Raw genomic sequence first — 24370 nt, 5'->3', positions numbered from 1 at the left:
AGGAAGGAAGGAAGGAAGGAAGGAAGGAAGGAAGGAAGGAAGGAAGGAAACTCCTGGAGTAAGTGTACTGGAAAAAGTGATTACTGTAGTCAAACAATACATCATACAAATCATTTTACTAATTATTTTTGTGTGTGATTAGTGCAATTACCATTAAACCTAAAACAGATAAAATGTGTGCTAGCATGTTAATTTCATTCAACGTTACACAAATTTAAAAATGTCAAAATATTCTGATCATTTCAAATGTTCTATTTTTGTCCTCGTCTGGCTGGTAGACTCCGCATGAAATTTTTAATAGTGTAAGCTCATAGGCTTGATAGTCTAAATGTTTTTAATCAGGTTGTTCCTTACTTGTGTGATTAAAACATAGGCTAAAGAACACAAGGTAGAGACTAGCTCTCCTTTTACCATCCCTGTAGTCAAAGCTTCTGAGAACCAAATCTGCCAGCTCTCTTTCTCTTAATTTAGAAACACATCAGTGCTCCCAACAGGACTAACTTTATAAGAGCAGTTTCGTGAGGGACTTGGCCTGTCTTACCATTGAAGTGAGAGGCACTAACTCACATTTGATTTTACTAGAACATTTATGACCACAGTAGCGTTGTCTTGTCTGTTGGCCAAGTCACTGGGTAGTACTGAACCAGCTTGTTTCCAAACCCACTGCAAATTACTTTTCTTTTCAGTAAATTGCCTGCCTGATAACAAATTATTCTTCTAGTAAATACTTGTGCTCATTAAGAACCCTCAGAAGGCAGTTAGTTAGAAGATTCTTCCAATGACTCTGTAAGGGGGATACTGAGCTGAATTTGGGTCTTTACAGAGGGTGTGGAATGGCATTAATTCAAGAGCCCTGTGAATGATAAAAATAGAGTTTAAGTTTTCATTTGCCTGTCTGAAAATTATTTTCAATCAATTCTTCTGAATCCTCACTGTTTCCACAGTGAGACCTGGAATTGTGTTACAGATAGAGAGACAGAGACTCCAAAAGTTATGCAATCTGAAAAATCCCCAGTTCTTTAGTCGTAAGAAAAGGGGCCTCTTGATTAGTAAAACAAGAAATAAAAGACTCAGAAGTAACTACAAAAGATGGAATCCACACAACCCAGTAATTAATTTTTCTAGGAAGAGAATTGGAAATATCAGAAGGGAAAGTTTTTAGGACAGAGAGTGGGGGGTTGGATGCAGGTTGGCTTTGAGTTTATGACCAAATCTCAGTTGGCTCTTTTAACAGAAACAACAATAAAAGGAAGAAATGAAGGTAGGACCAGCTGAAATGACAAGAAATAATAAAATATGGAAGAATATATCATCAATCTGCATATGTAAGGTGAAAATGAAGAGTTCAGAAGCAGTATTAAGTGCTGATGGCATGCCACAGAAGAAGGGAAGAAGCTAGGCCTGGTAGCAGGAGGATTTCAAATGTGAGATCACTGTGGGCTCAATAAAAGCATTAAAGGGATGGGGGAAGAAGAGGATGGGTAAAAGGGAAGGTGAGAAAGAATGAGTGCCTCAAAGTGTTTGCAAAGGAGAAAATGATAACATCACCCGCTAGCTGAGGCAAAAATATTAGACAGAAAACAAGTATGCAAGAGAGAAAGATATTTAAGATAAGATAAAAAGCATGAATTCTAAGTAAAAATAGGTGGTATTGTACAGAATTGGTGGATAGCTGTAGGTGAATTTGGGAACTGAATTTATGGTTACTGGACATACTATGAGAATGCCACAAGCAAGCAATAGTCTAAACACTGATGTTCTAACTGAAATAAGACTAATGTTCATTGAGGTTGGACTAAACTGGGTATATGACCCTTTCTGCAATAGCTGAAGAGGCTTAGAATCTGGAATCCAAAAATGTAATAGCTAAGAATTTTTGATAAAGATGATGAAAGTTTATCTAGAATCACTTGTCAGGTAGATGAGAAAGCTACTTATGAATTGATTGAAAATGTTCCAAGGCTGAGAAAGTGTGTGGTAGAGACTGGGTAAGTGGGAGATACTAATGATGGTCAATGTAGTCCCAGAGGATATAGGGCAGTACAGGTTTATGCAACCCTAGGATCCTCAGCTGACAGACTGCTTTGAGGCAAAGTTGTACGAGGGCTAATGAGCAGTGGAGAAGGGGTCAGTTGAATAAATTCAAAATACTCTGGAAGAAACCTTGAGATCAAAAAGGTTACTAAAGTTATTGAAAGGGACAATCAAATTACATAAAAGCAGGGGCTGACAGTTTCTGAAGACCAGGTATACACCCCCAAGTAGTTAGTAAGGGCGGGTGGCTCATCAATGGTGAGCTTCCCACTGGCTGTTCTTTATATTGTATTCATTCTGTTTATGAAACTATATTTATTGAGTCAACCTCGAAAGGCTTTTACTTGAAACTCATAACATATGTCAAATGTTTTCAGTATGTATTTGATCTTATACACTTTCAATTCTTACCACTGTGGTTCATGAAAACACTACTCACTAACATTTCTTTAAATTTTTACATGCAAATGAATGACTTGACATAAACACAGTCTGTATGCTTTTAGTTTAGCAGTGTATTTGAAATGGGTGTGTGAAAAAATGGTAACTTCATTGGCTGACTGAATGGATTCATTGATGGTCATTAAGTTAGGTCATTAAGGAGTCTGGTAATGAATGAACATAGCATATCATTCAAGAATATAGAGCCTATACAATAGAGTAAATTTTCTGCAGATTAACACCTACATTCATTATGAATCTCCTTGTTTGTACCACTTTGTTTTTATTGTAGACTAAGGTTTAGGTTCAGGTACAGGTCATAAGAGGAAGCTATTTCTGTTTAGAAGAGTGCATTTCTGGGTAAAATTTAAAATAAGATTAACTTTTAAATGACATTACATGCCAGAAATTCTAAACTGTAGTAGGAAAAACTACTTCCGCTGGAAGAACTTTACCAAATTAATTGCTAAACAATAGAGTCTGCTACTATTGGGTTTTTCTTCTAAACTGTAGTAGGAAAAAATTCTTTTGCTGGAAAAACTTTACCAAATTAATTGTTAAACAATAAAGTCTGCTACTATTGATTTTCCTCACATAATGTTGATATAAACATCAGTTAGCATACTTTCATTATTTGTCCATGAGTAAGTGGACTGCTACATGGATGCTTATCCTGAAAGTTGTATCTTTGGTCCATAACTCTGTGACAAGCATCCATTTAGAGAGTAGGTTTGGAGTACGTAGGATCCTCAGTACTTGTTTTAAGCACAGAGTTATCTTCAGCCCATGAGATAATACTTTGCATATTTGCATGAAATTCATAGACTTGAAGTGAAACCTGTTGGCCTCACAGTTGTGTGTATGAGAATACAAGACTCATAGCAGTTGGCTTAGTTGTTACAGGACAAATAATCCTCTGAGTTTGGTGGAGCTCACTTACTTGGCAACATTCTTTCTTGTTCCTGAATCACCAGGAATGTACATCACAAGGTACACATTCAGTTATTTTTTTTCAAAATTTTAGACTTCATTTTGATCTTCAATATGCCAGTATAAGTACATATTAAAGGTATAATACTTATATAAAAATAATGATTGAATTCTTGAAATGCAAGAAAATGCATCACTTTAAACTAATTTATTAATCTCCTCAATATATTATGATAGGGAGCAATAGGATGAAAGTACACAGCAAGGAATCAAATAAATGCAGACACACACATTGCTTTCTTTGCATACAGGACTTTTCCACATATGAAGTTTAAAAATCTGGCAGGATTTGCACAGAGAGGAATTTAATCCCACAGAGACATTTAAAAATCATTTAAATTTCATAATTGTCAACAGCTAAAATTAGATTTTACCAGGAACATGTTGAAAACCACCAATGAATTTTTTATTTATTTACATTTCAGATGACATCCCCTTTCCCCATTTCCCCTCCCTAAACCCCTCTATGCCCTCCTCTGTTTTGCTTTTATACCATTTTGATTACGTGCATGCATTAAGGTCAGTTCTAGGTTAAAGAACTAGCAATACAATAGATGGAAATAGTCAAGAAACAAGCAAGGCAATAAGCAAAGTTTCGTGATCATTCTTGTGATCACTGTTCCTAAGGGCTTATCAGGATGACCAACACATCTGAACCTACTTCTCTGGTCCTAGCCCAATGTCATTTTCATGTCTGAATCTTGCTTCCTTGTTCTAGCCTAAGATTTAGATTCCTGCCTGAAATTACTTCTTTTTTCTAGCCTAAGATTTAGATTTCTACCCGAAATTATGTCTCTGTTCTAGCCTAATGTCCAATTCCTGCCTGAAACCCACTTCCTTGTCCTTGGCCAATGTCATATACCTTTGAAGCAGCCCATTTTCTTGTCTTTGGCCCATGTCAGATCCATGCCAATCAACCCCAAAAGCTCTCCACCTTTCCTCCTTTTTTACTTCATAAACAAGACTAAGCTTGTCTTAAGTCATTCTGACAAAATACCTTCCTTACATGTCATGGAATTTGCATTATCAAAGGCAATGCACTTATGTCTTAGGTTGGTAAGGCTCTGTACAGAATCTTACTCATCCTTGGCTTGCCAGCCTGTTAATTTAATAACTCTGTCTGGGGTCTATTTCCAGGTTCAAGCCATGTACTTTGGCTGCCAACATGTTGATGTTGTTAAAGACAAGCTTTAACACGATGGGCAGGAATAAAAGTATTCCCAGAACAAAAGGGGCTAGCATGATCAAGCTATACATGCCATTTTTGAAGCTTGACCAAAGTAGAAATACTGATCTCAGGCCATGAGTAATCTTATGAGCAGCATCTGCTGCATCAACACTTAGTAGAGCCGCATTCTTTAAATTCATAAGCTTGCTATGCAAAGTTAAAACATCCAGAGAGGTGTTAGAATTATGCCAAATATCCTGCAAGTGTCTTTAAACTTTTTCCTAATCATAATGACTGTCCCTGTAGATTTTAGAATTAACATGAATCCAATGGTATTTGGCATGACACTTGAGATGCCTCCTTACTCTTAAATTCTGATCTTCCTCCTAATAATTTGAATAAGATAAAGAGCATCATTCCATAGTTCCAAATGCTTATCTAAATCTTCTTGTATATCAACACATTAGTAACATTTTTTGCTAAATGATTGCTTTACCTATACCCCAGATGGGACAAGCTGCCTTGCCTCAAGTTTTTATACCTTATGGAACAGAGAATTAAAAAGAGAAGCTATAATGACTCTTGTAATTTTCTTAAAGATGACCAATTATTTGGACTCAATCATGGACTGGTCTAGAAATCAATCCAATATTGAAAATAACAGTTTTTATTGGGAAGGCTGGTTCTGGACATTTTCAGAGACATATTTGGAAGTTAGCTGCAGTTCTCTATGTTATGTTAGCAAGAGATAAAGTTGGAACAGGATCTGGATTTCAAACAAGTGTTAATACATATGTTGAGGCTCTTTTAATTGTCAAAGTTAAAGTTTCTTTTGTCTCTTCTACAATGTTTAATGTAAGTTGCATTGATTGTACATTTTCTAATTGTGTTAGTGTGTTGAAACCTGGCATGTCTGTTTCAGAGGTCTATCAACCAGCTTTTGTTTTATTGCCTTGAATATCACAGAACCTTGGTATTCAGAAAACAGCTTGCAAGTCCTGGAAGAAGTGAGTCAGGCTTTAAGCAGAAGAAAGAGGGTAGTGGGCTTGATAATTGGTGGTATAACAGCTTTAATTACATTAATTGCTAGCACCACTGCTTCTGCAATTGCTTTGACACAAGTTAATACAGCTACTTTTGTTAATCACATTCAGTTTTCTATGTTCTTATTTTATGTGATAATCTTTTCTAGTTTGTCTTGTCAATTTGACATACACCACCTAGAGTCATCTGACAAAAACCTATACTGAGGAACTGCATAAATCAGATTGAATATATCTCTCTTGATTGTTACTTAATAGAGGAGGGGCCACTCCATTGGAGGTGGCACCATTCATATGTAGGTAGTCCTGGACTCTATAAGGGAGCTAACTAAGCATGAACTTATGAACAGCATTTCTCTCTGGTCTCTTCTTCAAGTTGCTACCTTGAGTTCCTGCTCTGACCCCCTGCACCCTCAGTGATAGACTTTTCCATCACCTATATCACTTTTTGTTAAAGTGTTTTATTATTGCAACAGAAAAGAACCTAGAAAAGTAATTTTATTTTATTTTTTATTCTTCATATTAGTCAATGTCCTTCTGAGATCATTACTAGAAGGAAAATTAGGTCAGAAGTGTCACAAAAAAGGATTCACTACAAGTGTCCACTGTCTTTGGTACTGCATTGCGGTAGACATTTCAGAGGTGAACAGCTCTTGTCATTTCAGCCTTAGGATATTTAGAGAGAACAGGAAAAATGCATCCACAGAAGCTACCACAGTGTTTCCAGAGTACAACAAGAAAGATTGATAAAACACAAGGAAATATCTGAAATAGCACAGCAGGGTAAGAAGTGACTTCTAATCTGTACATGGGCATCTGGACCATTTTCTTAGACATAAACAGAAATGAATGGTTTGTATAAGTAAAGATGATAAATTAAGAGGCACTCCAGATTGAGGGAATCCCCCAGACAGTTTCAGAGAAGCAAATGACAGATGTGAGTGAAGAACAGTCAGAAGATAGTGGGAAGTGTTCAGGCTCACTGATCACTGGCTCTCTGGGGAACATTTATCAAATGTGTTTGCCTGAGCTCTGCTTGTGAGTGTGTAAGTGAGGTCATCGGGGCCTCTCAATATCAGTTATGTTTTGACTTTCACCTCTCAAAGTGATTTTAATTTCAGTCTGCTTAGAAACCACTTCGCAGTGAAAGAAAATAAGACACTAAGTGCTTGAGATGTAGGAGTTGAAAGCATTCCTCCTCACATTGAATGTCTGAACTCAGAAGGAGCAGACTTAGCAATTAAGAGCACTTGCTACTTTTGCAAAGGGCTGAGCTTTGGTCTCAGCACCCATGCCAGGCAGATCACAGTTCTCTGGAACTATAACTCCTCAGGGAATGTGACACTCTCCTTTGGCCTTTAAAGAGAACACACACACCTACATGCACGTGCACACACACACACACAAACACACACACACACGCACAGAGAGAGAGAGAGAGAGAGAGAGAGGGAGAGAGAGAGAGACAGAAGAGACAGAGAGAGAGAGAGACAGAGGCAAAAAGACAGAAGCAAAGAAACAGGAAGAATTTTAAATAAAAAATAAATATTAATTGAAAAGTCTATTTTATTTAGTAGACAGTGGAAACTCATTTTCTTTATACTTTCAATACATTAGTTTTAGAGGAAAAACATCATGCTGCATGATTTTGTCATTGTTAATGCATTTCTCTGGATGCTCTCATTTGTATCTGTACAAGTCATACTTACTGCAAGTATTTCTAGATCATCTAGAGGACAGTTATAGAAGACAACTTCCAAATGATAAAAAACTAAAGTAAGAAAAGCAGGAAATATATAAAACATTGAGGAATCAAGTCACATAGGCATTGATCTATTGCTGGGAATTCATGGCCATTTCTTGAAAATTACTGTAAGATACTCTTTTTTGTATTCCCCAAGGGGAAAAAAAACCTATAATCCATGAGGCAGAGATACTGCCTCAAACAGAAGTCTTGTATTTTAACTTAATGGCAAGTTTCACTGGCTAGAATTCAGGGCCAATATTTTTATATAGCTGGATTGCCAAATAAAATACAGGACACTTAAACATATTTGAATTTCAAACAAAATTGAGTCAGTTTTTGTTTAAATTTGTGGGATTAAACATAGTTTGAAAAGTGACTTGTTTATCTGAAATTCAAAGTTAACTGGTATATTTTATAATTGTTTGTTATGTCTTGAAACTTCAGCCTTGTAACTTACTAAGCCAAGAAATACTCAACACAGAGTAAGGGAAATAGTGAACAACTATGTTTTAAGGTATGAAAAGCAAAAATATACCCTTCCTTTTCCCAGTCAACGTTTATCAAAGGTAAATCTTAAAGAGCCAATTTGGCGGCCAAAAAAATTATGTGTTTAGTTTCCTGATATGCCTGTGTCCTGGATACACAGGGTTAAAGTTCATATTCCTCCCCTTGCCCTGAGACAGTGTTCTTGTTTTAAATTACCTTCCAGAATCATGACCCTTGATCTTCAGGCCTCATGGTGCAACCGCAGTGGGAGATGATTAGGAATGCAAAGTCCTATGCCTCTCATGCCTGCAAATGAGCTCCTTTGAGTTAAGTAGGCTCATAATGAGGCATGAAAACGTAAATACAAAGCTTACAAACATGATTAATGAAAGAAATCATAAAATATTTTTAATTTAAAATAAAAGAAAAAAGAAATCAGCTGTTGGCTCCTTAGAGATCAGTGAGCACCAGTTAAGATTATACTACCTAAAAGAGATTATGGTATTTAAAGTTTTTAAGAGAATATTCAGAATCTCTTTCCATCAGTTGCTGGGCGATGCCACTCTATGACAGTTGTGCTAGGCTCCTCTCAGTAAGTATAGCAGAACATCATTAACAGTGTCAGGGGTGGCATGTATCATGGCACGGGTCTCAAGCTGGACCAGTCACTGATTCACCATTCCATCAAGTTCTGCTCTATCTTTACCCCTGCACATCTTGGAGGCAAGACAAATGGTAGGTAGAAGGTTTTGTGGTATATGCATTGGACTGACCTAGAAACTCTGCAAATATGTGATTAATTACAGCAGTTGTGCACCTTGGTCTTTATCTGGGGCAGGGGCTATCTCTGACTCTGTTGCCTGCCTTTGGAACCCTTTCCCCCTACTGGACTGCCTTTTCTAACCTCAATAAAGAAGCTCCAGTCTTACTGCAACTTGATAAGCAAGTTGATATCCATGAGAGGGCTCCACTTTTCTACAGAGAGAGGATGGAGGAATGGACAGGAGGAGGTGAAGAGGGGAAGGACTGGGAAAAGTGAAGGGAGAGGAAACCTCGATCAGGATGTAAAGTTTACTAGTTAATTAAAAACTGGGTCCCACCGGGATGAGAAGTTTTGGCTTGTCATGGCTTGTTGCTGTGACTGGAAACACAGAGAGGTCTTCTGCAGATTAGACTTTTCTGAGGGCTGGCCTGAGGTTAAATATCTTTTGCAGGGAGGAGTGTCTGGGAAGGAAACTTAATTGGCTAAGTCCTTCTGGCCTTTAGGTATCTCATTAATATGGAGATCTGTCTTGAGGCCTGTGGAGGGGTTAGAGGTGTTGCCCTTATGTGACTGAAGGACACAAATCTATGGAGGCCTCATGTCAGGAGCCTGGAGTCTGGGGCATGACAAAATGCCTCCTATCCCTCATGGTCACCTGGGTTTCCAGCCTGTGCTCTACCAGAAACCAGGCTGCCTTTCATAGTCCTACAGATTATATCCTTTCCAGGACTACTTAAGCCCAGAGAGCCCTGTCTGTGTCCTCTGTGCACCTGAGAACAGGTCTCCAGGCACAGTTTTGTGCACACTGGTAGCTGAGAGTACCCTACAGGTTTGTTTGTAGATATTTCAACTAATTATCTCGCCATGGACCATTGAGACAGATTTGGATGACTGTTCAATTAATAGTAGTGAAGGAGTAATTAAGGAGAATTCTGCCTACCTGACTTACCCCAGTGCCCACAAATCACTGTGAACATTTTCTTCTGAATGTAATTAATCACATAACGTCTCAGAAAGGAAATGAAAGGTCACCCACGCATTGTACCCCACCGTGTCTGGGGTCATTATATGCATGTTATCAGCAATAAATTCACACTCCATTCTGGTTTTAATGTGGGGGTTGCAACATGCATTCTGCTTTACCAGCATGTGACTCTATTGTATCTACTAGTTCCCATAACACTTTGAATTGGCCATTCTTAACAGACAATAGACTTGGCAATGGCTGGGCCTCAAGGATGAAGTTCAAAAGATCTCTTCCCAGTATGGCTGATTCTATCTCATCAGACTTGTGAGTTCACTGTGGGACCAAATCAACACCCAGACTTCTAGTCTCCTCCGTCCATGCCCTCCTCAGCCCATTGGGTAGATGTTTCCCACCGAGCACCAACACTAAGGACTTTTCTATGAGATCAAATGCTTACTCATGCAGTTAAAGTCATAGTTAACTATCGTCTGCCTCTAAACAGTTAGTGGAGCAGCTGCAGACAGACACAGCAAAACACAACCAGTGAAGACTAATGAATATAATTTCCCTATATATTTGACTTCTATACTAAACCAAGGCAGGAGGATGATAATTCAATAATCACAGTACAGAGGTATTATTGCTATTATTATTATCTTTACACGGACTTTAAGCAATTCAAGAAGTCAAGAGTAAAGATCTTAGATCATTTAAAGAGACATTAGATACAAAGTTTAAAGACAGGAAAAAAAGATCCAAAGACATCACATGACTTAGTCATCATAGTGTGGTTTTGGAATGACATCGCCTATGTCTTTGAGAAGGTCTTATAAAGGACAGCAGATTTTTGGCAAATTTTTCACTCTCCTTTGGCTTTTTTTTAGTTATGAGCCAGCGGCATCAAAGGAACTGTGAAAGAACAGAAAAAATTAAAAAGTAGAATAAATTTCTTCCATTCCAAACAGACTGATTCAGTTCATGCATATCCCACTCATGCTGGAAGTGACAGCATACGGTTTTGTGTCATTTCATTCATGAAGCAATTTTTTTTTATGGTATGGAGACTTCCTTTTGTAGCATTCTGTCAATGCTACAAATATATATTAAACATTCAGGTTTCAGTTTATAGTATTTAACTTGTATATATTCCAACATATTACTATGAAAAATGCCATTTCTTTTATATAAGATTTTAAGTTTTGTATGAATGAACAATATCTTAAATAATTTTTCATTGCTGTGTATCTATTTTACTCATCCTTACTAATGAGATGTAGGTGGATGTCAAGCAACTAGACAAGCAAATCATGTGTGACATGGGACCTCAAGGGAATCCAAGTCGTCATTAATTCTTTCTGGCTTTGTTTCTAAAATGAGAGATAATAAATCAAGGGAAATAATATTTAAGAATATGTAAAAAAAAATTTCTGAAAATAACCTGGGAAGAATTCCTGAGATAGCATACTGGCCCAGATGTCCACAGCCCCTGGTGAGGATCACTGAGTGGGCACACTGGCCCAGCATGTGCACGGCCCCAGATTCATTCTCAGGCAATAGGATATAAAAACAAAATCATAACTTCCAAAAAGATGGCCTTATATGTAGCAGACATGCAGCTTGGTCTTCATATGGGTCCCCAATAACTAGAACAGGGACTGTCCCTGACTTTGTTGCCTGCCTGTGGATCTAGTTCCCTTAACCGGACTGCCTTGTCTGGCCTCAGTGGGAGAGGTTGTGCCTAGTTCTACAGTAACTTGATGTGCCAGTGTGGGTTGGTACCCAAGGGATATCCCAACTTCTCGGAAGAGAAGGGGAGGGGGAAAGTGGGATGTGCTGTGTGAGTCAAGGATTGGGGATGGGGTCTGTGGTCAGGATGTAAAGTGAATGAATGAATGAATGAATGAATGAATGAATGAATGAATAAATAAATAGAAAAGTAAAGTAAAGTGAAAGTAAAATCATGTCCACAAATGTTGACTGAGGTATGTTTAAACTATTGAATTTTATGAAGTAATTCCAACCGTGGGCAAAATTGATTTCATGAGTAGATAGATTTCATGTTCATCTCAGCTGCCTTTTCCTAGTTTTGCCAGTTTATAGAATATGCAAATGAATATAAGGCATAAAACCATACTTAGGAGAACGTACTAATATGCAGCTTTCATGAGGGCCATCCTCAGTAGGCTTGTCACCTGTACATCTTAAGTTATAAAATTATTTTGAGGGCAACCCTTGCAAGCTGGACCCAGGGGCCATTATGTTCTTTTCGCTTTAACAAGAGTAGAAATGAAGGAAAGAATTAATAATGCTATTTGGCTGGGGAAGCCATGGCTTTAGAGAATCCCAGTTCTGAAGCTATGGCTAACATAAAAAGTAAGTCACAAGGCACGTAGTCTTTTCCCAACTATATAGTAGTCACAAGTTACAGTACCTACCTCCAGAGAGACTCACTATGTGCCTATCAAAGGTGATCTTCAGGACCACTGCAGGTGCTGCTCCCTGTGGTAGTTTTAATGTCTTCTTTGGGGTAGCAAGGAACATCCAGCATCACTTACCTCATGAGCTTTAATCAGCTAATAAATGTCAAACTTTCTGACTGCAAAGTGTTATGGTGGCAGTGTATAATATTATTAATAATCAGAATATAATTACCTCAACTGGCATTTTTCCAGAACATAAAACTAATACTCATTCCCGCTTGATGTGAAATACTTCCCTCATAGCCATTAATCATTGATGTTGGCATGTCATTAGCAACTCTAGCAAGAGCAAGATACCAAGTGTCGCTATATGAACACTGGTATTTAACCTCTTTTGCATTAAAAGGCTTTACATAGGAATAAGATTCCCTCCATATTTATTGCCTTATTTATGCCAAAATTGCAGGCACTTTGATAAATGGAGTAATCACTTCTAATGTCACTGTGGCTATGAAATGCATTTTACTGTCTTCTCTGGCTGTAGCTTAATAATTCATTTCAGCACATCTATCCCAAAATCACAGTGGGTTTATTTGATAGAGTGCTGGAGAGAAAGGCTCTTCTTGTCAATACAAATAGCCTGTGTTTTAGAATTAGTGTTTACCATTCAATATTAACTTGATAGGCTTAAGTTTGCTCACAACCTTTGGTGATGGGTCCCATTTTTAAGGTGTGACACCTTTAATGTTTAGACATAAAAGTCATAAATAGATGTGATTAGTTTAATAAATGATTTCTCAAGTCTGAACAATATTTCCTCTATCTAAAAGGAAACCTAACAGCTAATTGAATCCAACTCATAGAAATGGTTGGAGAATTTTATGGCCATACTTTTAGCAAATTAATGACCAAGGAAGTGATATTGATATTGACTTGTAAAAAGAGAGTCATACATCCGGATTACATGTGGAAGTTCGCACCTTTAATTCCAGCACTCAAAAGACAAAGGTAGTCATTTCACAAGTTCCAAGCCAGCCTGAGCTACTTGGAAGATTCTGCTCTCTCTCTCTCTCTCTCTCTCTCTCTCTCTCTCTCTCTCTCTCTCTCTCTCTCTCTCTCTCTCTCTCACACACACACACACACACACACACACAACACACAACCTAGAGTTTTGTGTTGTTTTTTTTAATTTTTTAAACAAATTTTAAGGGGCTGGAGAGATGGCTTATCATAAGAGAACTTATTGTTTTTATAGAGGATCCAGGTTTGATCCCCAGAACCCATATTAGGTAGCTCACAACCTCCTGTAACTCCACTTTCAGAACATCAGATGGACTCTTCTGGCCTCTGTGATCACCGGCATTTATGTAGTGCACATAAGATCATGTGGGCACATACATAGATTCAGAAATATGTAAATAGATATTAAAATCATAGTTTATCTTATTGTATGTGGCACTTTTCAGACATAAAGCATTCACTAAACCTTGCCTTTCAGAAACTTACAATTACCTGGGAGTAGGTGCAGCCAATAGGTCGCTATCTGGGTATAACTAAAATGGAGACTCAAGACTCAGGGACCTTGCAGAAAGTAACATGTCAATTCCAGTGGGGCTTATTGTAGTAGATCACTTCATGTAATGCATTAAGAAATCAACCTAGAATAGTAAGAAAATATCCTTGGGTTTAAACTTCAGATTCTCCTGCCTTCACCTCCCTGAAGCTAAGATTACAAGGAATGTGCTATCTATGCTTGATATACATGATGCTGGGAATTGAAACTTGGACTTTAAGTATGGGAAGCATTCTACCAATGGAACCTAGTATATATGTATCTATTGATAGGTGCTCATTGAGATGCTCATTGTTTCTGTATTTTCCTGTTTTAGAGACGCCCAAGCAGATGGCCAGCAATGAAATTTCGAAGAGGATCAGGACATCCTGCCTATGCGGAAGTTGAACCAGTTGGAGAGAAAGAAGGTTTTATTGTATCAGAGCAGTGCTAAAATTTTAGGACAGAGCAGCACCGGTACTGGCTTACAGGTGTTAAGACTAAAACTTTGCTTATGCATTTAAGACAAACAGACACACACCCACAACCACACACACAAAGGAGCCCTAAACTGCTGTAGACAGAAGGGCGACGAGATTTCTGGACAAGCCCAGCCCAGGAATATTGAAAGAAAAACTCAGATTTGTACAGGACACCATGTACACTGAATAAAGGATTCCCTAGCGGGATGACACCCATGGTTCACAAGGAACATCTCCTGTGGACTTGCCAGGAGTGTGACGAGATGACGATGCTTTGGTTTAGGTGCAGGGTTGCAAAGGGATCAAGGAAAAATTATGATAATAAATAAAGCTTTAGTTCACAAGGGATCTACACCTTTGGTTCAAATGTTCTTCTCTGACGTCTCAAAGATAATCATGTTCCAAAGCCTGAACACTTTCACTGGAAAGAGCAATAGTGAATGTTTCAAGATTGCAGGGAACAATAGCTCACACAAGAGCAAAGCCAAACACAAATGGAAGTTTTTCTGTCTTTTCCAAACAGACTATCGGCAAAAGGATTTTATGTTTTGCTGTAGATGCTGTTCTTCAGACAAGTTCATTACTTTGCAGGATGAATCTTTCATCTGCTCAGAAGTTCAAACTATGCCTGCCTCTTCCTTGGTAATGAATAACCTTTCTGTGAGCTGTGACACAATTTCTAAACGTTTAGCTAAGGACCAGAGAGGAGGGAGTAGCCAGTGAGGTTTTCCATTCTCTTACTGAAGAATAAAATGAGATCTGCTTTCTAAGGTGCTGCTTCCTCTCCCACCTGGAGTCCTTTGAAACCTCATTTGCTCTTGGCTAATGAAAACAGACAGAAATAAGAGGAAGATTCGTGAGATCATTTTTTTGAGACAAATACCTTAAGAATTTTTTTTTAAGTTCACCATGTCTGTATGAAAAATCTATTTCATTGTGAATCCCTAAGAAGCCATTTAAGTCATCATATCTCTGGTGATAGGAAAAAAAAGAATGAAATAACCCTGCTGAATCACACAGTAATTTTCTTTAAAGCACATAGTAGTTACATAAATATATATATAAATATATTTTGTTTATAACTAACACAAGGCAGGCTCTTGTGGCTCTAAAGAGTGTATTTTGTCATCAAGACAAAACAAATGCAAGATGCATCACTGGTTCCTTCCATAACATTGTAAGATAATCCTCAATATTTTTATGTTATGTCCAGAAGTGGTCCACTTAGCTGCAGCATGTATCATTTTGCTTCCTCTTGCATCCTCTCCTATACCAACCTCTCCCTCCTTGATTCAAAGAAGCAGTTGTAAATGTCCCTCCAGTGGAGTTTTCATTTGTACTCTGGTTGCAATCCAAATTTGGGGGGGGGGCGGAAATTCCCATAAGTAAAGAAAGAAAAGGTACCAGTCAAGGAAGAAAGAGGTTAATGTAAACCACATTCATAAACATGAGTTCAGGTACTGTGGCATACAATTCTACAAATGGCTTGCCCTGTAAAACTTTCACATTATGTGCCAAGGTAAGTCCTGGTTCTTATAAGGTACAGCATTCAGCATTTGCAGATTCAGGATTCACAAAGCAAATATCCTTACCAGTAACACCTCACTGACAGTTTACAATCTGGGTACAATGTCTACACTGGACAGCTGACTGTCACGTTATCATCTGCCATAAGCAAGGTTTCTTTCCTGTCACATGTATTTTGCTTTATACTTTATACTTGCAAAGACATCAAGTATGTGACAATGGTAACTTTTCCCTAACCTTAGTTTAAAATGTCAGAAAAGAAAGACAAGAGGAACAACATGGTTGCTGGATGTAATGACAATCTGTGCCCCCAGCTATGCTCACGGTATATGCCACATCTCAGCTTATTCTTGCAGGTACAGTTTTGGTGAGAAAGCAATAACCAAATGACTTGCCAATGTAATTGGTGCAATTGGTATTCTACAGATATATATGGTACACATAGACAACTTTCTTTTAGCGCAAGATAAGGATGCTTTCATGCACTTTGGCAATAATTATGGCTTCCAATTGTAATGGATTGGCAGCTGCCTAGATATCTTTGCATATATTTTCACTCCTTACATAATTCCTTCCTAAGCAGTAATGTTAAGCTTATATCCTTCAAAGCCCATTTTCCAGTTTAGATTTAAAATAATTGAGAGTTCTTTTAAATGAATGCACAAGACCCTCTAAATTATTCAGTATACCAAAACATCAAGTAACCGGGAAAAAATGGAAGCAAAAAGGATGTTAAGTTATGTGGAAATGTTCAAAAATAATTGAGAGAGAATAAGACATTCTGCTTTGCCTGAGACCACAAGGAATAAAAGGAAATATTGGGAGAATCCCTTCCTGTTTTGAAATTCTAGTCCTGTTTGTGGTTCTGGTTTGTTCTTGATTCCTGTCTTATTCAGAGGAAGGGCATAGAGGATTTCTAAAAACTTCAAAAAGGAGACCAGTGCCATGGACTTCAACTGAATTATGCATTACAAAGGGTAGACACAAGCACCTTAGTCATCATTCTGAGAGAATGAAGAAAGATTGGCAATGGTGTTTTTATGAGAAAAATGACAATGGAATACATACAACCTTAGAGGAAATCTGAAAATGGTATTACAAAGGAACTTACATATGTCACCTTAATTATTTGTAAGAGGAATAATCAGTGATCAGAGTTACCAATCAACCAACAAGATTTTACAGGCCACTTATTGACATGTTTGTGAATGGTTGAGACCTTATGGGACAACAACAAATAGAGAATGGTTAAAGGTAAAGGACAACTGAGCACAAACATTTTTATGGTAATGTTTTTAGGGTATTTAGTAGACTCTCATATATATGATCTACAAAAGTGCTCTCTCCTACTATTTCTACTGGCCAGTTGTTGGTAGTGATCTTTAAATTAAATAAATATACATTCAGTTGTCTGGTCACATTTTGAATGACCCATAGCCACACATGGCTCATGGCTACCATTGTAGGTTACACACAATACTTCTATCATTGCAGAAAGTTTTACTGTAACATACTATAATGTTTCAGTTGAACAATTTGCTTTTGAAGGAAAGGAAGGAAGGAAGGAAGGAAGGAAGGAAGGAAGGAAGGAAGGAAGGAAGGAAGGAAGGAAGGGTATTTGATAGCTCTTAGGTACATTCAAATAATTATTTTCTTGTAATCTAAGAGATGCCTCACAAAGAAATGATGAGAATACCAGTTGCCATGACTTTGTATTTTCATAGTGTTTCCTTGGAAAAACCACTTCAACTTCCATGAGTCTCAATTTTCACACTGGAAAACAAATTAAAAATATTTTCCTGTCTATTTTTGCAATATTATTTTACGGACCAATTAATACAAATGTAAAGACTTTTGAAACTTTACAGCAAAGTGATCTATAAAGCACATCTGTAGGGCAAGCACCAAACTACACACAAGGGAAAAATATTCCATCAATCAAAAAGGCAACTGATGACAATAAAGGCAATATATTCTTGAGAAAGTGTCAAAGCACATAGCAAAAGTGCTTGAGTTTCTTTTTGTCCGTGTTTTTCTTTCCTGCCTCTTCCTCTCATTTGCCAAATCACCTGTGTCTCCTGCATTTGCCTGGAGCCTTTCTTATGTGAAGTCAGTTTGTACCTCTTGTTTGTTCTGCTCAGGACTCCCAGCATCTTAGCAGAGGCTCTTTTGAAAGCAAAATAAATGACACTGCAAACATTAGTTATCTCTTATTTATGTTATTTTTATTTTAAAAAGTAAGGAGCTATGACATAATACTATATAAGTATGGGGGAAACTTGCTTCTGATGTAAATTCTACAAATGCCAGACTTTATAAAAAATAAAATAAAAATTAAAGTATGCTCATGTCCAGACAATACATAGTGTGGGAAGGCATCTTATACAACCTGTTCCTTTTACTGATGTGAAAACCAGGGCTTAGATAGATACAATAATTTCTCTGATATCAAAAGTGAGTTTTGAACTTAAACCTCTCAATTTTTTTTCTTGTTTTGATTGCTATGGCTTACATTCTGCTGTAAGTAATTAACACAACCAAGCATCCGGAAGTCATAATCCATGAAAAGATTAATTTTACTGCTCTAAGGATGAGCTCTATATACTATACTATGAAGCATTGAAACAGTAGTCCTGTATGCTGTTACTGTCGTAAGAATCTTGTTGTTCTATTTCAAATTCCATCTCTAGTAGGGTCTTTATGTGTTTCCTTTCCCACCTCCTCAGCTCTGGTCACCAGGTTAGCAGTGCTATTTATCTTTGTCATTTAAATGTTTTTCTGCCTTTGTTTCATTTCTACTCAATTGTATTTGAAAACTAATACTGTTTATTGAAGTTTTCTGCCACATAGATAATCACAGTTTTTACTTGTTCATGGAAATAATTCGGGAACTTGTGTTCCAAGAAGGTCTCTATTGGAAAAGATTGTGAGATCAGGGGTGTTACCTATGATATACTCATATCATTGTGTTTTTATAAAGCACTTTACATTTTACAGAGTGCATTGATTCTTGCTTTTACTTGTTTTTTCATTGAGCCACAGAATTCATTTTCCTATATGCTAAGCACCTACTGTATGAAAGTTACTCTGTAGATCTTCTGGTACAGGAAAACAATTTATATGGTGGTGTGTGTGTGTGTGTGTGTGTGTGTGTGTGTGTGTGAATGGTTCAAGGGGCTGGAGAGATGGCACAGTGGATAAGAATACTCACTATATTTTTCAGAAGACCAGAGTTTGGTCCACAGCATTAACAACCATATGTAGCCTGAGCTGTAGGAGAACTCAAATCGTTTTCTGTTCTCCATGAGCACCTGCACTCATACACACACACACACACACACACACACACACACACACACACACACACATTTTTAACTGAAAGAACTATTTGCTCTATTTAAGATAAGCTGTTAATTTTATGAATGAGTAGACAAAGGCTCAAAAGTTCAAAAGTCCAGGAAGAAGTGTCCATTCACTTAAATATGTACTGAGCATACCCAGGGTAGAGTTTCTCTTCCCTTGAATGGATTCTGCTGCCGTTTTAAAATGGTTAACATCTTTGGTTTTAGACCCAGAAACACCATTGCATCTAAAAAGCCTTTACCCTTTAGGTTCATTGCAGATGTTCTGTCAAAGGACAGACTTCATTTCCTCCACTCAGCGCTGTTGACATGTGAGGTCCATAAGTCTCTGTTGTAGGTTTGGAAAGTGATTCTCTACCTTCTAATCCCAAGCCATGAGAGGCAGGTGCATGAGGATTACAATTCTGTGTTGAGGACAGAGGTTGGGGAGAGGTCTAAAGAAGTCTCCCTTTCCTTTATTATTTATTCTTTATCATACATTTATTTTTCTTCATATCAAAGCTTGAAATCACAAACTTCAAACTACAAAAGTAGCACACAGTTCAACCATATCCCAACCTAACCTTTATCTAGTACTCTGTCACTTGCTCTAACAATTATTACGAGGGTCTAATTAAAAGGAGACTGGAAGATAGGCTATCTTTGGAAACTTGAAATTTGGCTGATGGAACATCAGTCATCAGGTTGTCAAGCAATGACACCTTGTATCCATAATCGCTGAGGCGACAATCTGTACTCGGTATGTGGCCATGACCCTGAAGTCATGCAGTTTGAGTATCTCAGACTTGGATCATTTCCCTCATCTACAAATTAGAGCCTCAAAATGTGCATGGAAGATGAAGCTGCTTGCATCTAATTTTAAGTAAGACTGGATGGCCTTTCTATTTTTAATTCCAGAAAGTTTTCCTATCAGGACCAAAGAATACTCTCTCCTGTCACCTAATCAAATATGTGCTTGAAGCAATAGTGCTGATGTGGAGGGGTTTGTACTATTCTATGAAAATAATACTACCCCAAGGCACTGGAAATTCAGAACTTCAGACTTGAGATGCTTAAGTTTGTCACACCAGTGTGTATAACATAGTGTGCCTTATGTCAGTGTCCCTGAAGGTCAGTAGCTTCTTGTAGATAACTGTCAATATAGTCAGTTAGTACTTGTGTTTATTTTGCATCAATTGAGAACCTTGTAAAGCTTCAGGAAGTTTTATAAATATTCAAGAAAAATACAAAACAAAAACAGGAATATCTAGTTTTTCTTTACCTTTTCTTGAAGACCAATGGGACTAGGTAGCATTCAGAATTATTCAGTTCATATTAATTAATATGCAAAATAGAAAACTTCAGGACAAAAGTCTTTAGGCCTTGAATACGACAAAGATCCCTGGGGAATACTCTCACTGGAGAGCATGAAATCAGAAATCTCCAAATTTGGAGAACCTCACAGGTATGCATAGTTTTATACCCCACTCTCCTATCAAAATATGTGGTAATACTTCTCTAGATTCTGGATCAACAGCTCCACTAAACTTAAATTTTACTGTATCTGCCTAATTGTTTCCAGGCATAACTTTGACAGCATTCAGTGCCTATTGCCGTTACAATAATTATTTGAAAAAATCCTGACTCCCTGAATCAAATTCCTCTAACAATTTCGTAGAACAGCATCACATTGGCTTCTCAATTATTTTGTTTATTCTGAAGCAGGAAATGCCCAAAGACTATCTGCTAAAATCTTATAGACATTGTTAACACTAGAATGCTTTTTAAAACTTTATATCCATGATAAAAGGCTAGAAAATGCAAATCACAATCTGGCATTCATCTTTGTCTAGTTTCTAAGGTTTATTAACATGTGATGGTTATTCAAAAATTCTGTTACTGTATTAAAATGAAAAAAATGTCTTGGCAGATATTGATGTATGTGTTCATTTTATATTTCAGCTTAAATATCTCAATAATGCTATCTCTCCTGAGGGAGTATGGATTTTTAACAGCAGTCTCTCCTTTGCATTATAAAATATGTGTGTTTTAATTAAAGTATCACTCATTTATCATGCAACTGTAAGCCTTTAGGGGCCATCAAGTCAAGCATAGCTAGAAAGCAGTCTACAAGTTTGGTATATGAACTATGTACTTAATAGTGAATGAGGAACATGAGTCCCAGGGATATCAATAAAGACCCATATATATGATCTGGCAATGTGTTCCACTCTTCAGAGAAGTGTTCAAATAAATATATTGATTGAGGGTCAGCTTAAATTTAGGTCATTCAGACACAGGAACACAGATTCTGGAAGTGACACCAGTAGCTGGTAATAGATTCAAAGTACAGGATGTCATCAATTAAAACTCAGCCATCACTCACACATATTTCGTTGACAATACCAAGCCTAATACCACCGAGTCCCTTGCTCTGGGGACTTGAGTTATTAATTATCAGGTAGTTGGTTTTCCAGTTACCTCTTTTGATTTAAAAGCCACAAACATACTGTTCATTTCCGTGACTATGAGCCAGCTAACCACACAAAAGCAACAAAAATAACCTAAATATTTTTTTTCTGAGGAATCAATAAGAGTGATCCTTTTCATCTATAATCCCTAAGATTTATCTGTGAGAAAGTTGCTATCTCAGTACCTGATCTACAGTGCTACTGTCTGGATTCTATAATGGCAATTATCTAATGATAATTGAACAAAGCCATGTCGAGATTGTCATACCATAACAGGGGAAAGAAACCCTGGCTTCTTCCAATGGAGTCCTCTGAAAATAATACTAAAAGAAATCAGAGCTTTCATTGGAATGAAATGTTAAAATCTGTTTTTGAGAAACCAACTAAGTGTCTTCAGAAACAGTTGTCCTGTGTATGATGTAACCCAAGTATTGGGAACCCTGGCTAAGCACTAAGAGAGCACTTCATTGACTTGTCAAAACAAATCTTACATTTTCTTGAGTAGAGGCATCTGGGCAAGGACTTGGCAAGTACACTATTTTTAAAGGAAAAAGTTAGAGACAGTCTTTCTTGCATGCCAACTGGGATCATGGGAATTTGAAATGCCAGGAATGTACTACAGTTTCTGGTCTGGCTGCTTGTGGTCATTTGAAATGTTGAAAGTCAAAGAGAGAAAAACTTGAAGACTGGTGTTGGGAGTATGCTGTGCACACTTTCTGCCAGATACAAAGAACATATGTGATGTGGATCAAAGTGGATATAATTGAACTGTGTTTGATTCACAAAGCTACCTGTCTGCTGCTGAGAATAGCACACCCAGGAAAATCTGACCCCTGAAACCGAATTGGCCCAAACAAAGGAAACACTGTGAGTGAGCAGAGCCCATTGCCGGGATGAGTCTTACCATTATGATAGCTTTATGTGGCCAACCAAATGTGCGTCTTTCAAGTGAACATGGGTTTTGCAAACTTTTCTTAATGCAAGGCTTGAAAAACAGCATTCCAAATTTCTCCCAGTCTCTGGACACTACTCCTTTTTCTTCTGCCATGTCCTAGAAGCATTCTGAGGCTGTTCCTACTGTGCTATAATAGTTTGCCCATATGTCTCAATGAGGTCACAATGGACTTACCTGAGCCTGCAAATGCTGATGGTATCTGAGAGCAAAAGGTGTATGAGCCCAATTGAAGTCCTTGATTCAAATTCCACATAATCCAAATGCAAACTAGCACCACAAGTTTCCTATTTTTTAGATGAAGATAACTTATCTAAGTGTTAATGTATGTTCTTATGGTCCACTGGCTTTCTTTTACCTGGAAATCCAAATAATTAGGATAATTCTTTAATTTTTAACATATTTTCTTATATCAAGTTTTTCTACCATTCTTGTTCTACAAACAACATGGAGAGAAATCCTTTCATAACTAGTAATTGCATAATAAATCCAGTATACTAACTGGTATATATACAATATAACTTCTAAGTACTGGAAGCTGGTAGTGACCAAATGTTACACACATTCTTGCTATTGATTGCTATTTTCAGAAATAAATCATGTTATTCTAATTTTAAGTTGGAGTCAACCAATCTTGAACTTTAGAAGGGAAGAAGGAAGCTATTTGTGTAACATTGCTGTCATGTTTGGCTGCATATTAAAAACAATAAATGAACATTTTGTTTTAGTTTCTTAAATACTCTAACCCTTATCATTCAACATATTTCTTTCACCTTTCTTTTATTTTTTATTTTGTCTATTGTGAAAGAAACTGTTGGGAGACAGAGTACAGAGCAACCAGCTAATGTTATGCTAGACAACCTTTTGCTCTTAAACCTGTCCTACTGTAGGGACTGGACACCAGGTCAGGCTTATGTGTGATTCCTGAGCAGGTAAGTGTACTTGCCCCCAAACCTGAAGACCTGAGTTAAATCCCAGAGTCATATGCTGGAAGGTTAGAACTTATTCCCTTAAGTAGTCCTCTGACCTCCATGTGCATGCAGTGACACTTGCTCACTGATATAGTACACATAAAATAACTAAAAACATTTTAAAGGATGAAGTGTGTGTGAAGTAGATTATGTGTGCAAGGTAGATTATATCATAGCTTGCAACTGGAGAAGGACCCCATCTCTTTCTCAGAGGGTGTCTGAGCGATAATTGAATTATCTTGACACAAACAGGTGTTGTTTTAGGAGCCATTTTGAATCCTAAAGCTGGAATGTGCCTAAATATCTAAAAGTAGCCCTTACCTCTCTCAGTGTCTTGTTCTTTTAAGGCTGCTGATTTTCAAAGTGAATTCCAGAAGGCATTCTTGCTCTTTTAACTTTTTCCTTCTAAACTAGAAATAATTGTCCCTCTTCCTCGGAGGAAAATGTTGGCTGTGTGCCACAGGCAACTTATATGAAATAAGATGTTTTAAATCTCAATATTGGATGGCTTCTCCTGAGGAAATTTGAATAGCTGTCAACAAGCTGGTCTATCTTAGCAAACCAACAAGGTTATTGAGTTAAGTACATATAAATATAGAAAAGTAACTAACACATATTAGTTCTTTTTCTGTCGCTGTGATAAAACACCAGCTAAAAACAAAAAAGGGAAGAATTGATTTATTTGACTGAAACATCCAGGTACTAATCTGTATCTGAGAGAATTCATGGGAGAAACTCAAGGCATCCAATAGCAGAAGCCATAGATTGCTGCCTTGCGCCCTCCTTCCTTCCTGCTTAGCCTGCTTGCTTCTACAGCTCAGTATAACCTGACTTGGGCCAGTGCCACCCACAGTGGGTTTGACTTCCTCATCAATGGGTAATCAGTATAATTCCTCATCAGACATGCCCATAGACCTATAGGATAAAGACAGTTGAGACGCTGTACTCCACCCCCAGGTGATTCTAGATTGTATTAAGTTGACATGTAATGTGTTGTGGGAAATATAGAAGAACA

The 24370-nt window shown here is 37.5% G+C and overlaps 1 protein-coding gene across 2 annotated transcripts in view; it reads left to right on the top strand.

The window, feature by feature from the left end:
• Plxdc2 (plexin domain containing 2) overlaps positions 1-18619 on the top strand; it is a 394098-nt gene extending 375479 nt beyond the window's left edge. For both annotated transcript variants that reach the window (XM_028764923.1, XM_028764922.1), the window contains exon 14: positions 13949-18619. In XM_028764923.1, the coding sequence (XP_028620756.1) occupies positions 13949-14065 (117 nt within the window). In that variant the 3' untranslated portion in view covers positions 14066-18619. The remainder of the gene's footprint in view (positions 1-13948) is intronic.
• Positions 18620-24370: the final 5751 nt, after the last annotated feature.

The sequence above is a fragment of the Grammomys surdaster genome, unplaced genomic scaffold (assembly GCF_004785775.1).
Source record: "Grammomys surdaster isolate TR1022 unplaced genomic scaffold, NIH_TR_1.0 146, whole genome shotgun sequence".
Taxonomy (NCBI): domain Eukaryota; kingdom Metazoa; phylum Chordata; class Mammalia; order Rodentia; family Muridae; genus Grammomys; species Grammomys surdaster.
This window is presented reverse-complemented; position numbering and strand designations above follow the sequence as displayed.